The sequence below is a fragment of the Engystomops pustulosus genome, chromosome 10 (genome assembly GCF_040894005.1).
Source record: "Engystomops pustulosus chromosome 10, aEngPut4.maternal, whole genome shotgun sequence".
In the NCBI taxonomy this organism is placed as follows: Eukaryota; Metazoa; Chordata; class Amphibia; order Anura; family Leptodactylidae; genus Engystomops; species Engystomops pustulosus.
In genome coordinates, this window is record NC_092420.1 from 5,661,188 (window position 1) to 5,686,580 (window position 25,393).

General features: G+C 40.3%; 2 protein-coding genes across 2 annotated transcripts; both read left to right on the plus strand.

Annotated features, from left to right (window-relative positions):
- Positions 1 to 563: 563 nt before the first annotated feature.
- On the plus strand, positions 564 to 9,682 carry LOC140104701 (protein SSUH2 homolog). The gene is made up of 6 exons (XM_072128345.1): positions 564 to 568; positions 3,768 to 3,897; positions 5,007 to 5,067; positions 8,351 to 8,475; positions 9,579 to 9,645; positions 9,678 to 9,682. The coding sequence occupies exons 1-6, from the start codon at positions 564 to 566 to the stop codon at positions 9,680 to 9,682; spliced, it is 393 nt and encodes a 130-aa protein (XP_071984446.1).
- Positions 9,683 to 9,724: 42 nt separating this feature from the next.
- LOC140104604 (protein SSUH2 homolog) lies at positions 9,725 to 25,134 on the plus strand. The gene is made up of 5 exons (XM_072128220.1): positions 9,725 to 9,799; positions 9,896 to 9,988; positions 11,546 to 11,651; positions 11,811 to 11,915; positions 24,919 to 25,134. The coding sequence occupies exons 1-5, from the start codon at positions 9,786 to 9,788 to the stop codon at positions 25,057 to 25,059; spliced, it is 459 nt and encodes a 152-aa protein (XP_071984321.1). The 5' UTR covers positions 9,725 to 9,785; the 3' UTR covers positions 25,060 to 25,134.
- Positions 25,135 to 25,393: the final 259 nt, after the last annotated feature.

Below are 25,393 nucleotides of genomic sequence, written 5' to 3' on the forward strand. Positions count from 1 at the left end.
ACTGGGCACAGGCTATACTGTTGTCTATGAGAGACAGAACCACTAACACTGGGCACAGGCTGCACTGTTGTCTATGAGAGGCAGCCATGGGTATAGATAGGTAGTAAGACCTGTGTGCCAGCAGCATATATGTGTATACTCTAGTTTCTATTATGTTATAAGGCGGAGAAAATAAAAAAAAAAAATATCACAAAAAACATTCTGAACTGTGTATTTTTTTTGGTTACTGTATTATGGTTCGTGTTATCATGATATTATTATATATCTCCATACATTGAGGATGATCTTCTCATGTGTCTTATAGAACAGGGCGACTCCTTACACCAATTATTTTGATTTGATTTTAGTACATTTTCTGGCGCTGAGGCTCCACAACTGTCCTTTTATTTTTTTATTTTTTTTTAATGTTTTCTATTACACAATCTGAGTGGTCAAAATAATTTATTGCTTTAAAACATTTGACTCTCCCCATATAATGCTACATTCCCCAGGGGGCACCATTGTAATCCGTGCCGGTGGCTCTGGGGCCTGATCATTGATGAGTAGACAGGGGTGCACCAGCCATGAGGTGAGTTGAGCCGCTTGCCTCAGGCAGCTTCAGAGGCCCAGTCACCTGCTATAGAGCAGTGCAGGGAGATGCTGTATGGAGAATAACCTGATATATTACTAGTGGATGGGGTGGAGGCAGCGCTGTCCTCTATCTGGCCTCAGGCAGCAGATTCATCCCTGTGAGGAGGAGACTGGTTTTCTTATTGTCACTGACGATTAAAGGAGTCGGCACACTGCACTGCCACCAGCTGGTGAGTATCACTGAGATTAGATACACTGTATCACACACTGTGACATCCACACTGCACCCATCACACATTGTTACATGTCTGCATTCATTTTTACTTTCCAGACAACAAATCACCTAAACCCAACCTGCTGCATCACCTGACAACACTGATATCTGTGACTACAACCATCATGGAACAGCCAAGCACTTACAGAGGTCTATCTATCTATCTCCTATCTATCTATCTATCTCCTATCTATCTATCTCCTATCTATCTATCTCCTATCTATCTATCTATCTCCTATCTATCTATCTATCTCCTATCTATCTATCTCCTATCTATCTATCTATCTCCTATCTATCTATCTATCTCCTATCTATCTATCCATCTATCTATCTCCTATCTATCTATCCATCTATCTATCTCCTATCTATCTCCTATCTATCTATCTCCTATCTATCCATCTATCTATCTATCTCCTATCTATCCATCTATCTATCTCCTATCTATCTATCTATCTATCTATCTCCTATCTATCTATCTATCTCCTATCTATCTATCTATCTCCTATCCATCTATCTATCTATCTCCTATCTATCTATCTCCTATCTATCTATCCATCTATCTATCTCCTATCTATCTATCTCCTATCTATCCATCTATCTATCTATCTCCTATCTATCCATCTATCTATCTCCTATCTATCTATCTATCTATCTATCTCATATCTATCTCCTATCTATCTCCTATCTATCTATCTATCTCCTATCTATCTATCTATCTATCTATCTATCTCCTGTCTATCTCCTATCTATCTCCTATCTATCTATCTATCTCCCGATCTCCTATCTATCTATCTATCTATCTCCTATCTATCTATCTATCTCCTATCTATCTATCTCCTATCTATCTATCTATCTATCTCCTATCTATCTATCTCCTATCTATCTCCTATCTATCTATCTCATATCCATCCATCTATCTATCTCATATCCATCCATCTATCTATCTATCTTCTTTATCGTGTGTTTTTGCTTTTATCACAGCTGAGACCTTTCCATCTGCCCCTGATGAAGTCCTCTATGTACAGTAAGTTCTTCTCCAATTTCCTGGTGTGTGGATATTCCCAGAGGGTTGTGAAACTTTTACTGTTTGTATTCGCCATCACATGTGACGACGCGTTATAATAACCCCCACACCTTGTACTTTATAGATAAATGTGTCATGATAACCGACTGTGATACTGATAGCGGAAATATCCACCCACCCACAATACAGAACCGGAGCAGACAGTATCACACAGGATAGGATTAGATACAGAACCTGAGCAGACAGTATCACACAGGATATGATTAGATACAGAACCTGAGCAGACAGTATCACACAGGATAGGATTAGATACAGAACCTGAGCAGACAGTATCACACAGGATAGGATTAGATACAGAACCTGAGCAGACAGTATCACACAGGATAGGATTAGATACAGAACCTGAGCAGACAGTATCACACAGGATAGGATTAGATACAGAACCTGAGCAGACAGTATCACACAGGATAGGATTAGATACAGAACCTGAGCAGACAGTATCACACAGGATAGGATTAGATACAGAACCTGAGCAGACAGTATCACACAGGATAGGATTAGATACAGAACCTGAGCAGACAGTATCACACAGGATAGGATTAGATACACAGCTCAGCAGTCAGTATCACACAGGATAGGATTAGATACACAGCTCAGCAGACAGTATCACACAGGATAGGATTAGATACAGAACCTAAGCAGACAGTATCACACAGGATATGATTAGATACAGGACCTACGCACACAGTATCACACAGGATAGGATTAGATACAGAACCTGAGCAGACAGTATAACACATAATGGGCTTAGATACAGAAACTAAGCAGACAGTATCACACAGGATAGGATTAGATACATAGCTCAGCAGTCAGTATCACACAGGATAGGATTAGATACACAGCTCAGCAGACAGTATCACACATGATAGGATTAGATACACAGCTCAGCAGTCAGTATCACACAGGATAGGATTAGATACACAGCTCAGCAGACAGTATCACACATGATAGGATTAGATACACAGCAAAGCAGACAGTATCACACAGGAAAGGATTAGATACACAGCTCAGCAGACTGTATCACACAGGATAGGATTGGATACACAGCTCAGCAGTCAGTATCACACATGACAGGATTAGATACACAGCTCAGCAGTCAGTATCACACATGACAGGATTAGATACACAGCTCAGCAGACAGTATCACACATGATAGGATTAGATACACAGCAAAGCAGACAGTATCACACAGGAAAGGATTAGATACACAGCTCAGCAGACAGTATCACACAGGATAGGATTAGATACACAGCTCAGCAGTCAGTATCACACAGGATAGGATTAGATACATAGCTCAGCAGACAGTATCACACATGATGGGATTAGATACACAGCTCAGCAGACAGTATCACACATGATAGGATCAGATACACAGCTCAGCAGACAGTATCACACATGCTATGATTAGATACACAGCTCAGCAGACAGTATCACACATGCTATGATTAGATACACAGCTCAGCAGACAGTATCACACATGATGGGATTAGATACACAGCTCAGCAGACAGTATCACACATGCTATGATTAGATACACAGCTCAGCAGACAGTATCACACATGATGGGATTAGATACACAGCTCAGCAGGCAGTATCACACATGATGAGATTAGATGCACAGCTCAGCAGACAGTATCACACAGGAGAGGATTAGATACACAGCTCAGCAGACAGTATCACACATCATATGATTAGATACACAGTTCAGCAGGCAGTATCACAGGTGATAGGTTTAGACACTTCATCTCCACAGTATCACACAGGCTTAGATACAGTAATTTGGCAGGACAATGTATAACTTTGCAGGGAGATGTATGATCTTTCTCTCTCTTGGTGAAGACCTTTACACATTTCGGAGGATGAAGCGAGAAAATCCTTCCTGGAATTAGCCAAGAAACGTTTCGGGTCCAGTTCTGCGCTGGTGAAGGACATGACCATCCAGAAAATGGGGGCCTTTAACACCTACAGGGTACGAGCGCTGATATTCTGTCTTCTCTCTGTAGTGTATGTTCTAGAATGTTAAAGGGATTGTCCCACTCATGTAACTTATCCCCTGGGAGAGGTTGGAGACCTGGGGGTCCTGGGGGTCCCGCTGTGTGAGATCAGAGTTCTGTCTCTGCAGTCAGGACCCCAGCAATATTTGCCTTACCCTCTACCATGTGGACATCCCCTTTAAATCCTCCTGTGCAGGACACTTATAAGCCTCACAATCCCATAATATACCATATGATGTGGAGTTTTGCAGATGAGAAGGAGCCACAGTATAATAAACATCAAATTTATTGTGTGTTTTGGTGAAAACAGTCAAAGTTCCTGGCACAGAGACAGACGCGGGGGCATTGCTGGACCCGGAGGGGGGGGGGGGGGTGTGACGCACGCCCCGGGACAGGGATTTATGCCAACATTTGTGGATCTAGATGCACATTAAAGTCTTCCCTGGTTGACATTATCACGAGTCCTTCCTGTTGGCAGGATGCCATTGGCCCTGGTGGTCTGTAGTGATTGGCCTTTGTGTCTCTGGTGCGCTGGTACAGCAATGGTTAACTCTCGTATCTTCTGATCTCCGGGTGATATGAAGCTTTTATGATGGGATAATCGGCTTCTGTTTGCCCGGAGTCTGTTTCCTCATTCAGCTACTAGAGAATTGGTGCAGAGGTCACAGCTGAGCCGCCATTTACCCAAATCCACCCTTTTGCCCCCTCCTTGACCCCCAGTTGCCACCTCTAGTTCTCCGAGCTTAACCACCAGGGATGACTCCGGTTATGTCTCCGGCACGGGTCTCTGTCCCCGGAAGATCCTGCCCCTGCCAGGGGTCATGGGCGAGGATATCCTGCACTTATACCCCTCACATATCATTATGATCTAGATAAGCCCCTAAATTCTTTATTAACAGTAAGTGTTCAGCATTCTGAATGCAGCTTTGGATGTAACTAGAGGATGGAGCACAATAGAGGCCAATCACTTGTAGGATTATTGGAGAAGTTACTTCATTTGTGTGATCAGAAAACTGATTTTCAGATTAGAATTTTATGAACATTTGATACTTTTTAATTACTGATACGTTTTTCTATATCGCAGTATTCCCTGGAGACTTTCACCGAAACCCGGATGTGGGGCTGGAAGGATTTACCTTATTACGGTACGGGACGGAAAGAGGCATCGATATAACACAAGTGTAATACTAGTCTCTTCATACGGGATGCTGGGGTCATGCGGGACCCATTAGGGTGAGAGCTCTGCACCCCGATAGCTATACGCTGGATAGACGACCTTCACCCCTGTGCACTGAGGGAGATTATTAGGGATGTGATGACCTTCACCCCTGTGCACTGAGGGAGATTATTAGGGATGTGATGACCTTCACCCCTGTGCACTGAGGGAGATTATTAGGGATGTGATGACCTTCACCCCTGTGCACTGAGGGAGATTATTAGGGATGAGATTATTAGGGATGAGACGACCTTCACCCCTGTGCACTGAGGGAGATTATTAGGGATGTGGTGACCTTCACCCCTGTGCACTGAGGGAGATTATTAGGGATGTGATGACCTTCACCCCTGTGCACTGAGGGAGATTATTAGGGATGAGATGACCTTCACCCCTGTGCACTGAGGGAGATTATTAGGGATGAGATGACCTTCACCCCTGTGCACTGAGGGAGATTATTAGGGATGAGATTATTAGGGATGAGATTATTAGGGATGAGACGACCTTCACCCCTGTGCACTGAGGGAGATTATTAGGGATGTGATGACCTTCACCCCTGTGCACTGAGGGAGATTATTAGGGATGAGATTATTAGGGATGAGACGACCTTCACCCCTGTGCACTGAGGGAGATTATTAGGGATGAGATTATTAGGGATGAGACGACCTTCACCCCTGTGCACTGAGGGAGATTATTAGGGATGTGATGACCTTCACCCCTGTGCACTGAGGGAGATTATTAGGGATGTGGTGACCTTCACCCCTGTGCACTGAGGGAGATTATTAGGGATGAGATGACCTTCACCCCTGTGCACTGAGGGAGATTATTAGGGATGTGGTGACCTTCACCCCTGTGCACTGAGGGAGATTATTAGGGATGTGATGACCTTCACCCCTGTGCACTGAGGGAGATTATTAGGGATGAGATGACCTTCACCCCTGTGCACTGAGGGAGATTATTAGGGATGAGATGACCTTCACCCCTGTGCACTGAGGGAGATTATTAGGGATGAGATTATTAGGGATGAGATTATTAGGGATGAGACGACCTTCACCCCTGTGCACTGAGGGAGATTATTAGGGATGTGATGACCTTCACCCCTGTGCACTGAGGGAGATTATTAGGGATGAGATTATTAGGGATGAGACGACCTTCACCCCTGTGCACTGAGGGAGATTATTAGGGATGAGATTATTAGGGATGAGACGACCTTCACCCCTGTGCACTGAGGGAGATTATTAGGGATGAGATTATTAGGGATGAGACGACCTTCACCCCTGTGCACTGAGGGAGATTATTAGGGATGAGATTATTAGGGATGAGACGACCTTCACCCCTGTGCACTGAGGGAGATTATTAGGGATGAGATTATTAGGGATGAGACGACCTTCACCCCTGTGCACTGAGGGAGATTATTAGGGATGTGATGACCTTCACCCCTGTGCACTGAGGGAGATTATTAGGGATGTGGTGACCTTCACCCCTGTGCACTGAGGGAGATTATTAGGGATGTGATGACCTTCACCCCTGTGCACTGAGGGAGATTATTAGGGATGAGATGACCTTCACCCCTGTGCACTGAGGGAGATTATTAGGGATGAGATGACCTTCACCCCTGTGCACTGAGGGAGATTATTAGGGATGAGATTATTAGGGATGAGATTATTAGGGATGAGACGACCTTCACCCCTGTGCACTGAGGGAGATTATTAGGGATGTGATGACCTTCACCCCTGTGCACTGAGGGAGATTATTAGGGATGAGATGACCTTCACCCCTGTGCACTGAGGGAGATTATTAGGGATGAGATTATTAGGGATGTGATGACCTTCACCCCTGTGCACTGAGGGAGATTATTAGGGATGAGATTATTAGGGATGTGATGACCTTCACCCCTGTGCACTGAGGGAGATTATTAGGGATGAGATTATTAGGGATGAGATTATTAGGGATGTGATGACCTTCACCCCTGTGCACAGAGGGAGATTATTAGGGATGAGATTATTAGGGATGAGATTATTAGGGATGTGATGACCTTCACCCCTGTGCACTGAGGGAGATTATTAGGGATGAGATTATTAGGGATGAGATGACCTTCACCCCTGTGCACTGAGGGAGATTATTAAGGATGAGATTATTAGGGATGAGATTATTAGGGATGAGACGACCTTCACCCCTGTGCACTGAGGGAGATTATTAGGGATGTGATGACCTTCACCCCTGTGCACTGAGGGAGATTATTAGGGATGTGGTGACCTTCACCCCTGTGCACTGAGGGAGATTATTAGGGATGAGATGACCTTCACCCCTGTGCACTGAGGGAGATTATTAGGGATGAGATTATTAGGGATGTGATGACCTTCACCCCTGTGCACTGAGGGAGATTATTAGGGATGAGATTATTAGGGATGTGATGACCTTCACCCCTGTGCACTGAGGGAGATTATTAGGGATGAGATTATTAGGGATGAGATTATTAGGGATGTGATGACCTTCACCCCTGTGCACTGAGGGAGATTATTAGGGATGAGATTATTAGGGATGAGATGACCTTCACCCCTGTGCACTGAGGGAGATTATTAAGGATGAGATTATTAGGGATGAGATTATTAGGGATGTGATGACCTTCACCCCTGTGCACTGAGGGAGATTATTAGGGATGAGATTATTAGGGATGAGATGACCTTCACCCCTGTGCACTGAGGGAGATTATTAAGGATGAGATTATTAGGGATGAGATTATTAGGGATGTGATGACCTTTACCCCTGTGCACTGAGGGAGATTATTAGGGATGTGACGACCTTCACCCCTGTGCACTGAGGGAGATTATTAGGGATAAGATTATTAGGGATGAGATTATTAGGGATGAGATTATTAGGGATGTGATGACCTTTACCCCTGTGCACTGAGGGAGATTATTAGGGATGAGATTATTAGGGATGAGATTATTAGGGATGAGATTATTAGGGATGTGATGACCTTTACCCTTGTGCACTGAGGGAGATTATTAGGGATGTGATGACCTTCACCCTTGTGCACTGAGGGAGATTATTAGGGATGAGATTATTAGGGATGAGACGACCTTCACCCCTGTGCACTGAGGGAGATTATTAGGGATAAGATTTACATTTTCTTCTGTATTTATTAGGATGTTTCTGAGCCTGAATCATCCTGATCTTCCTCCTTATCTTTTACATCTGATTTCCCCCCCAAGGTGGAGACCTGGATGGTCCGTCCAATGGACCTGCCCCTTATGCCTGGGAGGTCAAAGTGAACAGTCCGGATTGGTTTGTAGCAGAGAAAAAACTCCTGCCTGTCCCGCATACATCAGAGGTGAAGGTAAGTGATGGAGCCGCCTCTATCACCATCTATCAGTATGTGACCTGCGGAGCCCCAGATATAGTCATATGACCAGATACCTTTTACCGGCAGTTACCACTAGGGGGAGCTCACAGACAATGACTCATTATATCTGCTATGGTGACTGTAGACATGACTGAATAATGACCTCAGCCCGGACCACCCAGTGATCTGCTTCTCTGCTTGTGCTGGAACCAAAACAGCGATCAAAGCTGAAAGCCGAAGGCTCCATCCCCTGTATAGAGGCAACACTGGGGTATTGCAGCTCAGCCAATATTAAGCTGACTCAAGGCTGGACAGCTATTACCTATAAGTTGCCATTAATTTGCTCTCTGCAGTCTCTTATCTGCTCGCCAAACATCACTGGTAGGGAAAGAGGAGATGATTACTGAGTTGTGACCTCCTGAGCGGCGGAGGCCATGAGACAGATGCTCTCCCTGTGCTTAGCAAGAAGAGAGGCTTGTGTCTGTGCAGCTCCCTCTTGTATTGAATGATGTAGACATTGGGGTCCTCTGTTCCCCCACTGCCCCACCCTCTCTCTGTAGCTCACCCTGCACCCTGCACCTTGACTCAATCCCTCATCTCCTGATACTGTATCTACACGCTAACCCCTAGCATTCCACACAGCACAGACATAACACTTCATGTTACTATTTCACTGCTGGTTTCTACTTCTTATTCCCTGCTCCTGGACCCGTCACATGATACAGCCACCAAGTTTATCACTGTATGGATATTGTTTGTACAAACTAGATGGAGTTGAGGGGATTAAAATGTTGACATTTCATTGGATGCACTGCTCTTTTACAAAGGGACACAAAGCATCATGGGAAGTAAGGGCAGAGTGTATTAGGCAAAGTTTTAGGGCAAAATTCCTCTGTGCAGAGAATTTGCCATAACTTTAGAAAGAAAAAGGGAGAGTGACATAATATGAGTAAGGAGGGTTATAATGTGTTTGTAATCACAAAGAAATCTGTGTTACCCCCTTATTCCTCAAACATTTAGAAGTGTGTCCCATTTACACCCCCTTTCCCCTCTCACTCCGGTCACATCATAACTTGTCCAGCCTTGTATTTCTACAGCTCTGTTCACATTGTGGCGGTGTGGGCAGAACTCGGTGCCTGGACTGTATTGGGACTGGAATGGTAGGTGCTCGTAAACGGCACTCAGGACCCCTGCAGGCTGATATCACCAATATAAAATGTACAATGTTCCCTCCTCAGGGCCGGTGCTTGTTATGTCACGGCTTTGGCCGCAATGTTCTTGGTCGGTGCGTTTCGTGCGCTGGAATGGGGTATGCGCGGTAAGTGAGGACCCCCCACCCCATATATATAACTGTAGTGTAGATGTGCTCCTCTGTACACATGATATAACACATTGTACCGCCATCTCTCTGCAGCTGCCCCGGGTGCGGGGGTTTTGGTTACCGGCGATGTCTCACATGTTCCGGCACCGGGAAACTTCACCAGTTCCTACAACTAACAGTACAATGGTACAAGTATAGCAGTATTATATCACAGTACAATGGTACAAGTATAGGAGTATTATATGACAGTATAATGGTACAAGTATGACAGTATTATATTACAGTATAATGGTACAAGTATAGCAGTATTATATTACAGTATAATGGTACAAGTATGACAGTACTATATCACAGTATGACGGAGTTATTTATGTACACAGTATATCTCTATTAGATATGTGTACAGTATAGCAGCTTCATGTATGTAACCTCTATAGTATTGTATACTTGTTATTTGTACAGTATTGTTTATGTATATTCGCAATATTATAAATATGTCATGGAAGGTTCCAGCATATATGCGGAGCGTACATGGGGAGAGAAAAAGAACTGGACCTCACATGCACACACCACACAATGACCTCCTGCCGCTCGGCTACATTATATAACCAACTCCAGGTTCTTAGTTACATTTTGATCACATTGTATAAGCCACCAACCACTTCAAGGTGGGCTTCATTTATTTTGTTTTGCCTGGTACCAGCACTCCGCCCCATTCGACCCAGGTGCTTTTAAATTAGGAGGAGACGGCATATAGTGGCCACCTACCTCCTCTCAGCTGGTGTCTGAGACCACATGGAACAGTGAGTATTCAGGACCTGTCCACACATGGTGAGCCTTGTTTCCTGTTCACATGGTGCGGTATTGCATGGCGTCCGCCGCTTCTGAGGTGCGGTGCCGGTGGGGGCCTGGGGCCTGGAGCCTGGGGGGCAACCGGGTCTTGGTCCCTGCCGTGGTGGACGCCATGTGACGCCATGTGATGCCGCACATAATAGCGTAGTGACCCACCATAAAGAGGTCACCGTGAAGTGGTTGGTGGCTTATACAATGTGATCAAAATGTAACTAAGAACCTGGAGTTGGTTATATAATGTAGCCGAGCGGCAGGAGATCGTTGTGTGTCTACTCAGTAGACATAAAATCCAGCAGAAGACACTGGATGAAATAACGCAGCAGTCTTCACTATATCATCCTCCTTCATCACTGGATGCAGTATATGTCTGGTAAAGGCCATTAAAGGCTATGAGGGACAAATGCAAATGTACTGCATCCTTCCCCGGCCTCCGCTGAGTGATAGAACTGTCCAAATAAGAATATTTACATCACTCAGGAGGCTCCTGTTACATTGCCACACAACTAGATGTAGACCGTGGAATTTGAACCCAGGTCCCTAGCGCTGCAAGGCTGTAATGCTGACCACTGAGCCACAGTGCTGCCCATACAGTATAAGCTTATGGTATAATCATTCAGTATAAGCATATAGTATAAGGATACAGTATGAGGTTACAGTATGGTTTGAGCACTCAGTATAAGAATATAGTGGAAGGATACAGTATATAATGAGTGTACAGTATACACATACAGCAGGATACATTGTATCCTGGTGGTAACACATGTGAGATGAATGGAGCCTCCTCTCTATACGTTTTGGGTCGGTGATATTTTCTGAAGCAATGTCCATGTTCCTCTATCAAAAAACATTTCATGAATTTGTTTAATTAGTTTTTGTTTTCGCCGGTTTCAGGGAAAATCACAATTTTGAGTTCATCGCCGACAACAAATCAGATTTTCCAACTGAATGTTTCAAGAATGTGACCGGACTAAAGATGTTTTATGATGAGCAGAAAATGGTGAGATACAGGGGCTGAGCTGTGGGAGGACTACAAGGCCCAGCATGCCCCGGGTGTAATAACGCTCTACCCCTAGTAATCATCCTGTCTAGATCATCCAATAAATCCATCTCTTACTAATAAAGCGCTTACAGTACTTTCTGTCTCCTGTATCTCCAGGTGTCGCCTGTCACACATTTCCATGAACCATCAATTAACAAAGCATCGAAAAATGGGATCTCTCAGCATCGAGCAGAACTTACAGAGAGCAAAATCCTGAGACAGGTGTGTGATGTCATCATTACAGGGTATTACAGCATAACGCAGAGACGGGTGTGTGATGTCATCATTACAGGATATTACAGTATAATACAGAGACAGGTGTGTGATGTCATCATTACAGGATATTACAGTATAATACAGAGACAGGTGCGTGATGTCATCATTACAGGATATTACAGTATAATACAGAGACAGGTGTGTGATGTCATCATTACAGGGTATTACAGTATAATACAGAGACAGGTGTGTGATGTCATCATTACAGGATATTACAGTATAATACAGAGACAGGTGTGTGATGTCATCATTACAGGATATTACAGTATAATACAGAGACAGGTGTGTGATGTCATCATTACAGGATATTACAGTATAATACAGAGACAGGTGTGTGATGTCATCATTACAGGATATTACAGTATAATACAGAGACAGGTGTGTGATGTCATCATTACAGGATATTACAGTATAATACAGAGACAGGAGTGTGATGTCATCATTACAGGGTATTACAGCATAACGCAGAGACGGGTGTGTGATGTCATCATTACAGGATATTACAGTATAATACAGAGACAGGTGTGTGATGTCATCATTACAGGATATTACAGTATAATACAGAGACAGGTGTGTGATGTCATCATTACAGGATATTACAGTATAATACAGAGACAGGTGTGTGATGTCATCATTACAGGATATTACAGTATAATACACAGACAGGTGTGTGATGTCATCATTACAGGGTATTACAGTATAATACACAGACAGGTGTGTGATGTCATCATTACAGGATATTACAGTATAATACAGAGACAGGTGTGGGATGTCATCATTACAGGATATTACAGTATAATACAGAGACAGGTGTGTGATGTCATCATTACAGGATATTACAGGATAATACAGAGACAGGTGTGTGATGTCATCATTACAGGGTATTACAGCATAATACAGAGACAGGTGTGTGATGTCATCATTACAGGATATTACAGTATATTACAGAGACAGGTGTGTGATGTCATCATTACAGGATATTACAGTATAATACAGAGACAGGTGTGTGATGTCACCATTACAGGATATTACAGTATAATACAGAGACAGGTGTGTGATGTCATCATTACAGGATATTACAGTATATTACAGAGACAGGAGTGTGATGTCATCATTACAGGATATTACAGTATAATACACAGACAGGTGTGTGATGTCATCATTACAGGGTATTACAGTATAATACACAGACAGGTGTGTGATGTCATCATTACAGGATATTACAGTATAATACAGAGACAGGTGTGGGATGTCATCATTACAGGATATTACAGTATAATACACAGACAGGTGCGTGATGTCATCATTACAGGATATTAAAGTATAATACACAGACAGGTGTGTGATGTCATCATTACAGGATATTACAGTATAATACAGAGACAGGTGTGTGATGTCATCATTACAGGATATTACAGTATAATACAGAGACAGGTGTGTGATGTCATCATTACAGGATATTACAGTATAATACAGAGACAGGTGTGTGATGTCATCATTACAGGGTATTACAGTATAATACAGAGACAGGTATGTGATGTCATCATTACAGGATATTACAGTATAATACAGAGACAGGTGTGTGATGTCATCATTACAGGGTATTACAGCATAATACAGAGACAGGTGTGTGATGTCATCATTACAGGGTATTACAGTATAATACAGAGACAGGTGTGTGATGTCATCATTACAGGGTATTACAGCATAATACAGAGACAGGTGTGTGATGTCATCATTACAGGGTATTACAGTATAATACAGAGACAGGTGTGTGATGTCATCATTACAGGATATTACAGTATAATACAGAGACAGGTGTGTGATGTCATCATTACAGGATATTACAGTATAAAACACAGACAGGTGTGTGATGTCATCATTACAGGATATTACAGTATAATACAGAGACAGGAGTGTGATGTCATCATTACAGGGTATTACAGCATAACGCAGAGACGGGTGTGTGATGTCATCATTACAGGATATTACAGTATAATACAGAGACAGGTGTGTGATGTCATCATTACAGGATATTACAGTATAATACAGAGACAGGTGTGTGATGTCATCATTACAGGATATTACAGTATAATACAGAGACAGGTGTGTGATGTCATCATTACAGGATATTACAGTATAATACACAGACAGGTGTGTGATGTCATCATTACAGGGTATTACAGTATAATACACAGACAGGTGTGTGATGTCATCATTACAGGATATTACAGTATAATACAGAGACAGGTGTGTGATGTCATCATTACAGGATATTACAGTATAATACAGAGACAGGTGTGTGATGTCATCATTACAGGATATTACAGTATATTACAGAGACAGGTGTGTGATGTCATCATTACAGGATATTACAGTATAATACAGAGACAGGTGTGTGATGTCATCATTACAGGATATTACAGTATAATACAGAGACAGGTGTGTGATGTCATCATTACAGGGTATTACAGTATAATACAGAGACAGGTATGTGATGTCATCATTACAGGATATTACAGTATAATACAGAGACAGGTGTGTGATGTCATCATTACAGGGTATTACAGCATAATACAGAGACAGGTGTGTGATGTCATCATTACAGGGTATTACAGTATAATACAGAGACAGGTGTGTGATGTCATCATTACAGGATATTACAGTATAATACAGAGACAGGTGTGTGATGTCATCATTACAGGATATTACAGTATAATACAGAGACAGGTGTGTGATGTCATCATTACAGGATATTACAGTATAATACAGAGACAGGTGTGTGATGTCATCATTACAGGATATTACAGTATAATACAGAGACAGGTGTGTGATGTCACCATTACAGGATATTACAGTATAATACAGAGACAGGTGTGTGATGTCATCATTACAGGGTATTACAGCATAATACAGAGACAGGTGTGTGATGTCATCATTACAGGATATTACAGTATAATACAGAGACAGGTGTGTGATGTCATCATTACAGGGTATTACAGTATAATACAGAGACAGGTGTGTGATGTCATCATTACAGGATATTACAGTATAATACAGAGACAGGTGTGTGATGTCATCATTACAGGGTATTAAAGTATAATACAGAGACAGGTGTGTGATGTCATCATTACAGGATATTACAGTATAATACAGAGACAGGTGTGTGATGTCATCATTACAGGATATTACATTATAATACAGAGACAGGTGTGTGATGTCATCATTACAGGATATTACATTATAATACAGAGACAGGTGTGTGATGTCATCATTACAGGATATTACAGTATAATACAGAGACAGGTGTGTGATGTCATCATTACAGGATATTACAGTATAATACAGAGACAGGTGTGTGATGTCATCATTACAGGATATTACAGTATAATACAGAGACAGGTGTGTGATGTCATCATTACAGGGTATTACAGTATAATACAGAGACAGGTGTGTGATGTCATCATTACAGGATATTACAGTATAATACAGAGACAGGTGTGTGATGTCATCATTACAGGATATTACAGTATAATACAGAGACAGGTGTGTGATGTCATCATTACAGGGTATTACAGTATAATACAGAGACAGGTGTGTGATGTCATCATTACAGGATATTACAGTATAATACAGAGACAGGTGTGTGATGTCATCATTACAGGGTATTACAGCATAATACAGAGACAGGTGTGTGATGTCATCATTACAGGGTATTACAGTATAATACAGAGACAGGTGTGTGATGTCATCATTACAGGATATTACAGTATAATACAGAGACAGGTGTGTGATGTCATCATTACAGGATATTACAGTATAATACAGAGACAGGTGTGTGATGTCATCATTACAGGATATTACAGTATAATACAGAGACAGGTGTGTGATGTCATCATTACAGGATATTACAGTATAATACAGAGACAGGTGTGTGATGTCACCATTACAGGATATTACAGTATAATACAGAGACAGGTGTGTGATGTCATCATTACAGGATATTACAGTATAATACAGAGACAGGTGTGTGATGTCATCATTACAGGGTATTACAGCATAATACAGAGACAGGTGTGTGATGTCATCATTACAGGATATTACAGTATAATACAGAGACAGGTGTGTGATGTCATCATTACAGGGTATTACAGTATAATACAGAGACAGGCGTGTGATGTCATCATTACAGGATATTACAGTATAATACAGAGACAGGTGTGTGATGTCATCATTACAGGGTATTAAAGTATAATACAGAGACAGGTGTGTGATGTCATCATTACAGGATATTACAGTATAATACAGAGATAGGTGTGTGATGTCATCATTACAGGATATTACAGTATAATACAGAGACAGGTGTGTGATGTCATCATTACAGGATATTACAGTATAATACAGAGACAGGTGTGTGATGTCATCATTACAGGGTATTACAGTGTAATACAGAGACAGGTGTGTGATGTCATCATTACAGGATATTACAGTATAATACAGAGACAGGTGTGTGATGTCATCATTACAGGATATTACATTATAATACAGAGACAGGTGTGTGATGTCATCATTACAGGATATTACATTATAATACAGAGACAGGTGTGTGATGTCATCATTACAGGATATTACAGTATAATACAGAGACAGGTGTGTGATGTCATCATTACAGGATATTACAGTATAATACAGAGACAGGTGTGTGATGTCATCATTACAGGATATTACAGTATAATACAGAGACAGGTGTGTGATGTCATCATTACAGGGTATTACAGTATAATACAGAGACAGGTGTGTGATGTCATCATTACAGGATATTACAGTATAATACAGAGACAGGTGTGTGATGTCATCATTACAGGATATTACAGTATAATACAGAGACAGGTGTGTGATGTCATCATTACAGGATATTACAGTATAATACAGAGACAGGTGTGTGATGTCATCATTACAGGATATTACAGTATAATACAGAGACAGGTGTGTGATGTCACCATTACAGGATATTACAGTATAATACAGAGACAGGTGTGTGATGTCATCATTACAGGATATTACAGTATAATACAGAGACAGGTGTGTGATGTCATCATTACAGGATATTACAGTATAATACAGAGACAGGTGTGTGATGTCACCATTACAGGATATTACAGTATAATACAGAGACAGGTGTGTGATGTCATCATTACAGGATATTACAGTATAATACAGAGACAGGTGTGTGATGTCATCATTACAGGGTATTACAGCATAATACAGAGACAGGTGTGTGATGTCATCATTACAGGATATTACAGTATAATACAGAGACAGGTGTGTGATGTCATCATTACAGGGTATTACAGTATAATACAGAGACAGGCGTGTGATGTCATCATTACAGGATATTACAGTATAATACAGAGACAGGTGTGTGATGTCATCATTACAGGGTATTAAAGTATAATACAGAGACAGGTGTGTGATGTCATCATTACAGGATATTACAGTATAATACAGAGATAGGTGTGTGATGTCATCATTACAGGATATTACAGTATAATACAGAGACAGGTGTGTGATGTCATCATTACAGGATATTACAGTATAATACAGAGACAGGTGTGTGATGTCATCATTACAGGGTATTACAGTGTAATACAGAGACAGGTGTGTGATGTCATCATTACAGGATATTACAGTATAATACAGAGACAGGTGTGTGATGTCATCATTACAGGATATTACATTATAATACAGAGACAGGTGTGTGATGTCATCATTACAGGATATTACATTATAATACAGAGACAGGTGTGTGATGTCATCATTACAGGATATTACAGTATAATACAGAGACAGGTGTGTGATGTCATCATTACAGGATATTACAGTATAATACAGAGACAGGTGTGTGATGTCATCATTACAGGATATTACAGTATAATACAGAGACAGGTGTGTGATGTCATCATTACAGGGTATTACAGTATAATACAGAGACAGGTGTGTGATGTCATCATTACAGGATATTACAGTATAATACAGAGACAGGTGTGTGATGTCATCATTACAGGATATTACAGTATAATACAGAGACAGGTGTGTGATGTCATCATTACAGGATATTACAGTATAATACAGAGACAGGTGTGTGATGTCATCATTACAGGGTATTACAGTATAATACAAAGACAGGTGTGTGATGTCATCATTACAGGATATTACAGTATAATACAGAGACAGGTGTGTGATGTCATCATTACAGGATATTACAGTATAATACAGAGACAGGTGTGTGATGTCATCATTACAGGATATTACAGTATAATACAGAGACAGGTGTGTGATGTCATCATTACAGGATATTACAGTATAATACAGAGACAGGTGTGTGATGTCATCATTACAGGGTATTACAGTATAATACAGAGACAGGTGTGTGATGTCATCATTACAGGGTATTACAGGATAATACAGAGACAGGTGTGTGATGTCATCATCACAGGATATTACAGTATAATACAGAGACAGGTGTGTGATGTCATCATTACAGGATATTACAGTATAATACACAGACAGGTGTGTGATGTCATCATTACAGGATATTACAGTATAATACAGAGACAGGTGTGTGATGTCATCATTACAGGGTATGACAGGATAATACAGAGACAGGTGTGTGATGTCATCATTACAGGGTATTACAGTATAATACAGAGAAAGGTGTGTGATGTCATCATTACAGGATATTACAGTATAATACAGAGACAGGTGTGTGATGTCATCATTACAGGATATTACAGTATAATATAGAGTCAGGTGTGTGATGTCATCATTACAGGATATTACAGTATAATACAGAGACAGGTGTGTGATGTCATCATTACAGGATATTACAGTATAATACAGAGACAGGTGTGTGATGTCATCATTACAGGATATTACGGTATAATATAGAGACAGGTGTGTGATGTCATCATTACAGGATATTACGGTATAATACAGAGACAGGTGTGTGATGTCATCATTACAGGATATTACAGTATAATACACAGACAGGTGTGTGATGTCATCATTACAGGATATTACAGTATAATACACAGACAGGTGTGTGATGTCATCATTACAGGATATTACAGGATAATACACAGAGACAGGTGTGTGATGTCATCATTACAGGGTATTACAGTATAATACAGAGACAGGTGTGTGATGTCATCATTACAGGATATTACAGTATAATACAGAGACAGGTGTGTGATGTCATCATTACAGGGTATTACAGTATAATACAGAGACAGGTGTGTGATGTCATCATTACAGGATATTACGGTATAATATAGAGACAGGTGTGTGATGTCATCATTACAGGATATTACGGTATAATACAGAGACAGGTGTGTGATGTCATCATTACAGGATATTACAGTATAATACACAGACAGGTGTGTGATGTCATCATTACAGGATATTACAGTATAATACACAGACAGGTGTGTGATGTCATCATTACAGGATATTACAGGATAATACACAGAGACAGGTGTGTGATGTCATCATTACAGGGTATTACAGTATAATACAGAGACAGGTGTGTGATGTCATCATTACAGGATATTACAGTATAATACAGAGACAGGTGTGTGATGTCATCATTACAGGGTATTACAGTATAATACAGAGACAGGTGTGTGATGTCATCATTACAGGATATTACAGTATAATACAGAGACAGGTGTGTGATGTCATCATTACAGGATATTACAGTATAATACAGAGACAGGTGTGTGATGTCATCATTACAGGGTATTAAAGTATAATACAGAGACAGGTGTGTGATGTCATCATTACAGGATATTACAGTATAATACAGAGACAGGTGTGTGATGTCATCATTACAGGATATTACAGTATAATACACAGACAGGTGTGTGATGTCATCATTACAGGATATTACAGTATAATACAGAGACAGGTGTGTGATGTCACCATTACAGGATATTACAGTATAATACAGAGACAGGTGTGTGATGTCATCATTACAGGATATTACAGTATAATACAGAGACAGGTGTGTGATGTCATCATTACAGGGTATTACAGTATAATACAGAGACAGGTGTGTGATGTCATCATTACAGGATATTACATTATAATACAGAGACAGGTGTGTGATGTCATCATTACAGGATATTACAGTATAATACAGAGACAGGTGTGTGATGTCATCATTACAGGATATTACAGTATAATACAGAGACAGGTGTGTGATGTCATCATTACAGGATATTACAGTATAATACAGAGACAATTGTGTGATGTCATCATTACAGGGTATTACAGTATAATACAGAGACAGGTGTGTGATGTCATCATTACAGGATATTACAGTATAATACAGAGACAGGTGTGTGATGTCATCATTACAGGATATTACAGTATAACACAGAGACAGGTGTGTGATGTCATCATTACAGGATATTACAGTATAATACAGAGACAGGTGTGTGATGTCATCATTACAGGGTATTACAGTATAATACAGAGACAGGTGTGTGATGTCATCATCACAGGATATTACAGTATAATACAGAGACAGGTGTGTGATGTCATCATTACAGGATATTACAGTATAATACACAGACAGGTGTGTGATGTCATCATTACAGGATATTACAGTATAATACAGAGACAGGTGTGTGATGTCATCATTACAGGGTATTACAGGATAATACAGAGACAGGTGTGTGATGTCATCATTACAGGATATTACAGTATAATACAGAGACAGGTGTGTGATGTCATCATTACAGCATATTACAGTATAATACACAGAGACAGGTGTGTGATGTCATCATTACAGGGTATTACAGTATAATACAGAGACAGGTGTGTGATGTCATCATTACAGGATATTACAGTATAATACAGAGACAGGTGTGTGATGTCATCATTACAGCATATTACAGTATAATACACAGAGACAGGTGTGTGATGTCATCATTACAGGATATTACAGTATAATATAGAGTCAGGTGTGTGATGTCATCATTACAGGATATTACGGTATAATATAGAGACAGGTGTGTGATGTCATCATTACAGGATATTACGGTATAATACAGAGACAGGTGTGTGATGTCATCATTACAGGATATTACAGTATAATACAGAGACAGGTGTGCGATGTCATCATTACAGGATATTACAGTATAATACAGAGACAGGTGTGTGATGTCATCATTACAGGGTATTACAGTATAATACAGAGACAGGTGTGTGATGTCATCATTACAGGATATTACAGTATAATACAGAGACAGGTGTGTGATGTCATCATTACAGGATATTACAGTATAATACAGAGACAGGTGTGTGATGTCATCATTACAGGATATTACAGTATAATACAGAGACAGGTGTGTGATGTCATCATTACAGGATATTACAGGATAATACACAGAGACAGGTGTGTGATGTCATCATTACAGGGTATTACAGTATAATACAGAGACAGGTGTGTGATGTCATCATTACAGGATATTACAGGATAATACACAGAGACAGGTGTGTGATGTCATCATTACAGGGTATTACAGTATAATACAGAGACAGGTGTGTGATGTCATCATTACAGGATATTACAGGATAATACACAGAGACAGGTGTGTGATGTCATCATTACAGGATATTACAGTATAATACAGAGACAGGTGTGTGATGTCATCATTACAGGATATTACAGTATAATACAGAGACAGGTGTGTGATGTCATCATTACAGGATATTACAGTATAATACAGAGACAGGTGTGTGATGTCATCATTACAGGGTATTACAGTATAATACAGAGACAGGTGTGTGATGTCATCATTACAGGGTATTACAGTATAATACAGAGACAGGTGTGTGATGTCATCATTACAGGATATTACAGTATAATACAGAGACAGGTGTGTGATGTCATCATTACAGGGTATTACAGTATAATACAGAGACAGGTGTGTGATGTCATCATTACAGGGTATTACAGTATAATACAGAGACAGGTGTGTGATGTCATCATTACAGGATATTACAGTATAATACACAGAGACAGGTGTGTGATGTCATCATTACAGGATATTACAGTATAATACAGAGACAGGTGTGTGATGTCATCATTACAGGATATTACAGTATAATACAGAGACAGGTGTGTGATGTCATCATTACAGGATATTACAGGATAATACACAGAGACAGGTGTGTGATGTCATCATTACAGGGTATTACAGTATAATACAGAGACAGGTGTGTGATGTCATCATTACAGGGTATTACAGTATAATACAGAGACAGGTGTGTGATGTCATCATTACAGGATATTACAGTATAATACAGAGACAGGTGTGTGATGTCATCATTACAGGATATTACAGTATAATACAGAGACAGGTGTGTGATGTCATCATTACAGGATATTACAGTATAATACAGAGACAGGTGTGTGATGTCATCATTACAGGATATTACAGGATAATACACAGAGACAGGTGTGTGATGTCATCATTACAGGATATTACAGTATAATACACAGAGACAGGTGTGTGATGTCATCATTACAGGATATTACAGTATAATACAGAGACAGGTGTGTGATGTCATCATTACAGGATATTACAGTATAATACAGAGACAGGTGTGTGATGTCATCATTACAGGATATTACAGGATAATACACAGAGACAGGTGTGTGATGTCATCATTACAGGGTATTACAGTATAATACAGAGACAGGTGTGTGATGTCATCATTACAGGGTATTACAGTATAATACAGAGACAGGTGTGTGATGTCATCATTACAGGATATTACAGTATAATACAGAGACAGGTGTGTGATGTCATCATTACAGGATATTACAGTATAATACAGAGACAGGTGTGTGATGTCATCATTACAGGATATTACAGTATAATACAGAGACAGGTGTGTGATGTCATCATTACAGGATATTACAGGATAATACACAGAGACAGGTGTGTGATGTCATCATTACAGGGTATTACAGTATAATACAGAGACAGGTGTGTGATGTCATCATTACAGGGTATTACAGTATAATACAGAGACAGGTGTGTGATGTCATCATTACAGGATATTACAGGATAATACACAGAGACAGGTGTGTGATGTCATCATTACAGGGTATTACAGTATAATACAGAGACAGGTGTGTGATGTCATCATTACAGGATATTACAGGATAATACACAGAGACAGGTGTGTGATGTCATCATTACAGGATATTACGGTATAATACAGAGACAGGTGTATGATGTCATCATTACAGGATATTACGGTATAATACAGAGACAGGTGTGTGATGTCATCATTACAGGATTTTACGGTATAATACAGAGACAGGTGTGTGATGTCATCATTACAGGATTTTACAGTATAATACAGAGACAGGTGTGTGATGTCATCATTACAGGATATTACAGTATAATACACAGAGACAGGTGTGTGATGTCATCATTACAGGGTATTACAGTATAATACAGAGACAGGTGTGTGATGTCATCATTACAAGGTATTACAGTATAATACACAGACAGGTGTGTGATGTCATCATTACAGGATATTACAGTATAATACACAGACAGGTGTGTGATGTCATCATTACAGGGTATTACAGTATAATACAGAGACAGGTGTGTGATGTCATCATTACAGGGTATTACAGTATAATACAGAGACAGGTGTGTGATGTCATCATTACAGGATATTACAGTATAATACAGAGACAGGTGTGTGATGTCATCATTACAGGATATTACAGGATAATACAGAGACAGGTGTGTGATGTCATCATTACAGGATATTACAGTATAATACAGAGACAGGTGTGTGATGTCATCATTACAGGATATTACAGTATAATACAGAGACAGGTGTGTGATGTCATCATTACAGGATATTACAGTATAATACACAGACAGGTGTGTGATGTCATCATTACAGGATATTACAGTATAATACACAGACAGGTGTGTGATGTCATCATTACAGGATATTACAGTATAATACAGAGACAGGTGTGTGATGTCATCATTACAGGATATTACAGTATAATACAGAGACAGGTGTGTGATGTCATCATTACAGGATATTACAGTATAATACAGAGACAGGAGTGTGATGTCATCATTACAGGATATTACAGTATAATACACAGACAGGTGTGTGATGTCATCATTACAGGATATTACAGTATAATACAGAGACAGGAGTGTGATGTCACCATTACAGGATATTACAGTATAATACAGAGACAGGTGTGTGATGTCATCATTACAGGATATTACAGTATAATACAGAGACAGGTGTGTGATGTCATCATTACAGGATATTACAGTATAATACACAGACAGGTGTGTGATGTCATCATTACATGATATTACAGTATAATACAGAGACAGGTGTGTGATGTCATCATTACAGGATATTACAGTATAATACACAGACAGGTGTGTGATGTCATCATTACAGGATATTACAGTATAATACACAGACAGGTGTGTGATGTCATCATTACAGGATATTACAGTATAATACAGAGACAGGTGTGTGATGTCATCATTACAGGATATTACAGTATAATACAGAGACAGGTGTGTGATGTCATCATTACAGGATATTACAGTATAATACACAGACAGGTGTGTGATGTCATCATTACAGGATATTACAGTATAATACACAGACAGGTGTGTGATGTCATCATTACAGGATATTACAGTATAATACAGAGACAGGTGTGTGATGTCATCATTACAGGATATTACAGTATAATACAGAGACAGGTGTGTGATGTCATCATTACAGGATATTACAGTATAATACAGAGACAGGTGTGTGATGTCATCATTACTATTGTCTGACGTGATGTCATCTCCTCCGACCCCCACAGAGACACAGCATTGAATGGCTGCCGCTCACCAAAGTGAATTATATCTGGAAAGATGGAGAATATGATTATTATGTTTATGGGAATGAGAACCAAACTTTTGCCAAAAACTTCCCCAAAAAAGAACATTTCGCAATCATGTGACAAGAATCTGATTTGCTTTACTGTAACACATTGCACTGATTTTTTTTTTTGGCTCTGAAAATCTGATTTGCTACATATGTTGTAAGTGTTAGTTCTTGCAAAGTCCTGACCTGACAACAACTTAACAACACTGCCGGTAAGCACAGGCTCCGCTGCTGTCTATGAGAGTCAGAAACACTGATGGTGAGCACAGGCTCCACTGCTGTCTATGAGAGTCAGGAACACTAATGGTGAGCACAGGCTCCACTGCTGTCTATGAGAGTCAGGAACACTAATGGTGAGCACAGGCTCCGCTGCTGTCTATGAGAGTCAGAAACACTGATGGTGAGCACAG

What these genes read in the sequence shown, in the direction of transcription:
- LOC140104701 (XM_072128345.1), top strand. An exon ending in GGGCCTTTAACACCTACAGG is followed by an intron (nt 3,898 to 5,006) that starts GTACGAGCGCTG and finishes TCTATATCGCAG; the next exon opens with TATTCCCTGGAGACTTTCAC. An exon ending in GAAGGATTTACCTTATTACG is followed by an intron (nt 5,068 to 8,350) that starts GTACGGGACGGA and finishes TTCCCCCCCAAG; the next exon opens with GTGGAGACCTGGATGGTCCG.
- LOC140104604 (XM_072128220.1), top strand. An exon ending in CTACAACTAACAGTACAATG is followed by an intron (nt 9,989 to 11,545) that starts GTACAAGTATAG and finishes CGCCGGTTTCAG; the next exon opens with GGAAAATCACAATTTTGAGT. An exon ending in TTTATGATGAGCAGAAAATG is followed by an intron (nt 11,652 to 11,810) that starts GTGAGATACAGG and finishes CTGTATCTCCAG; the next exon opens with GTGTCGCCTGTCACACATTT.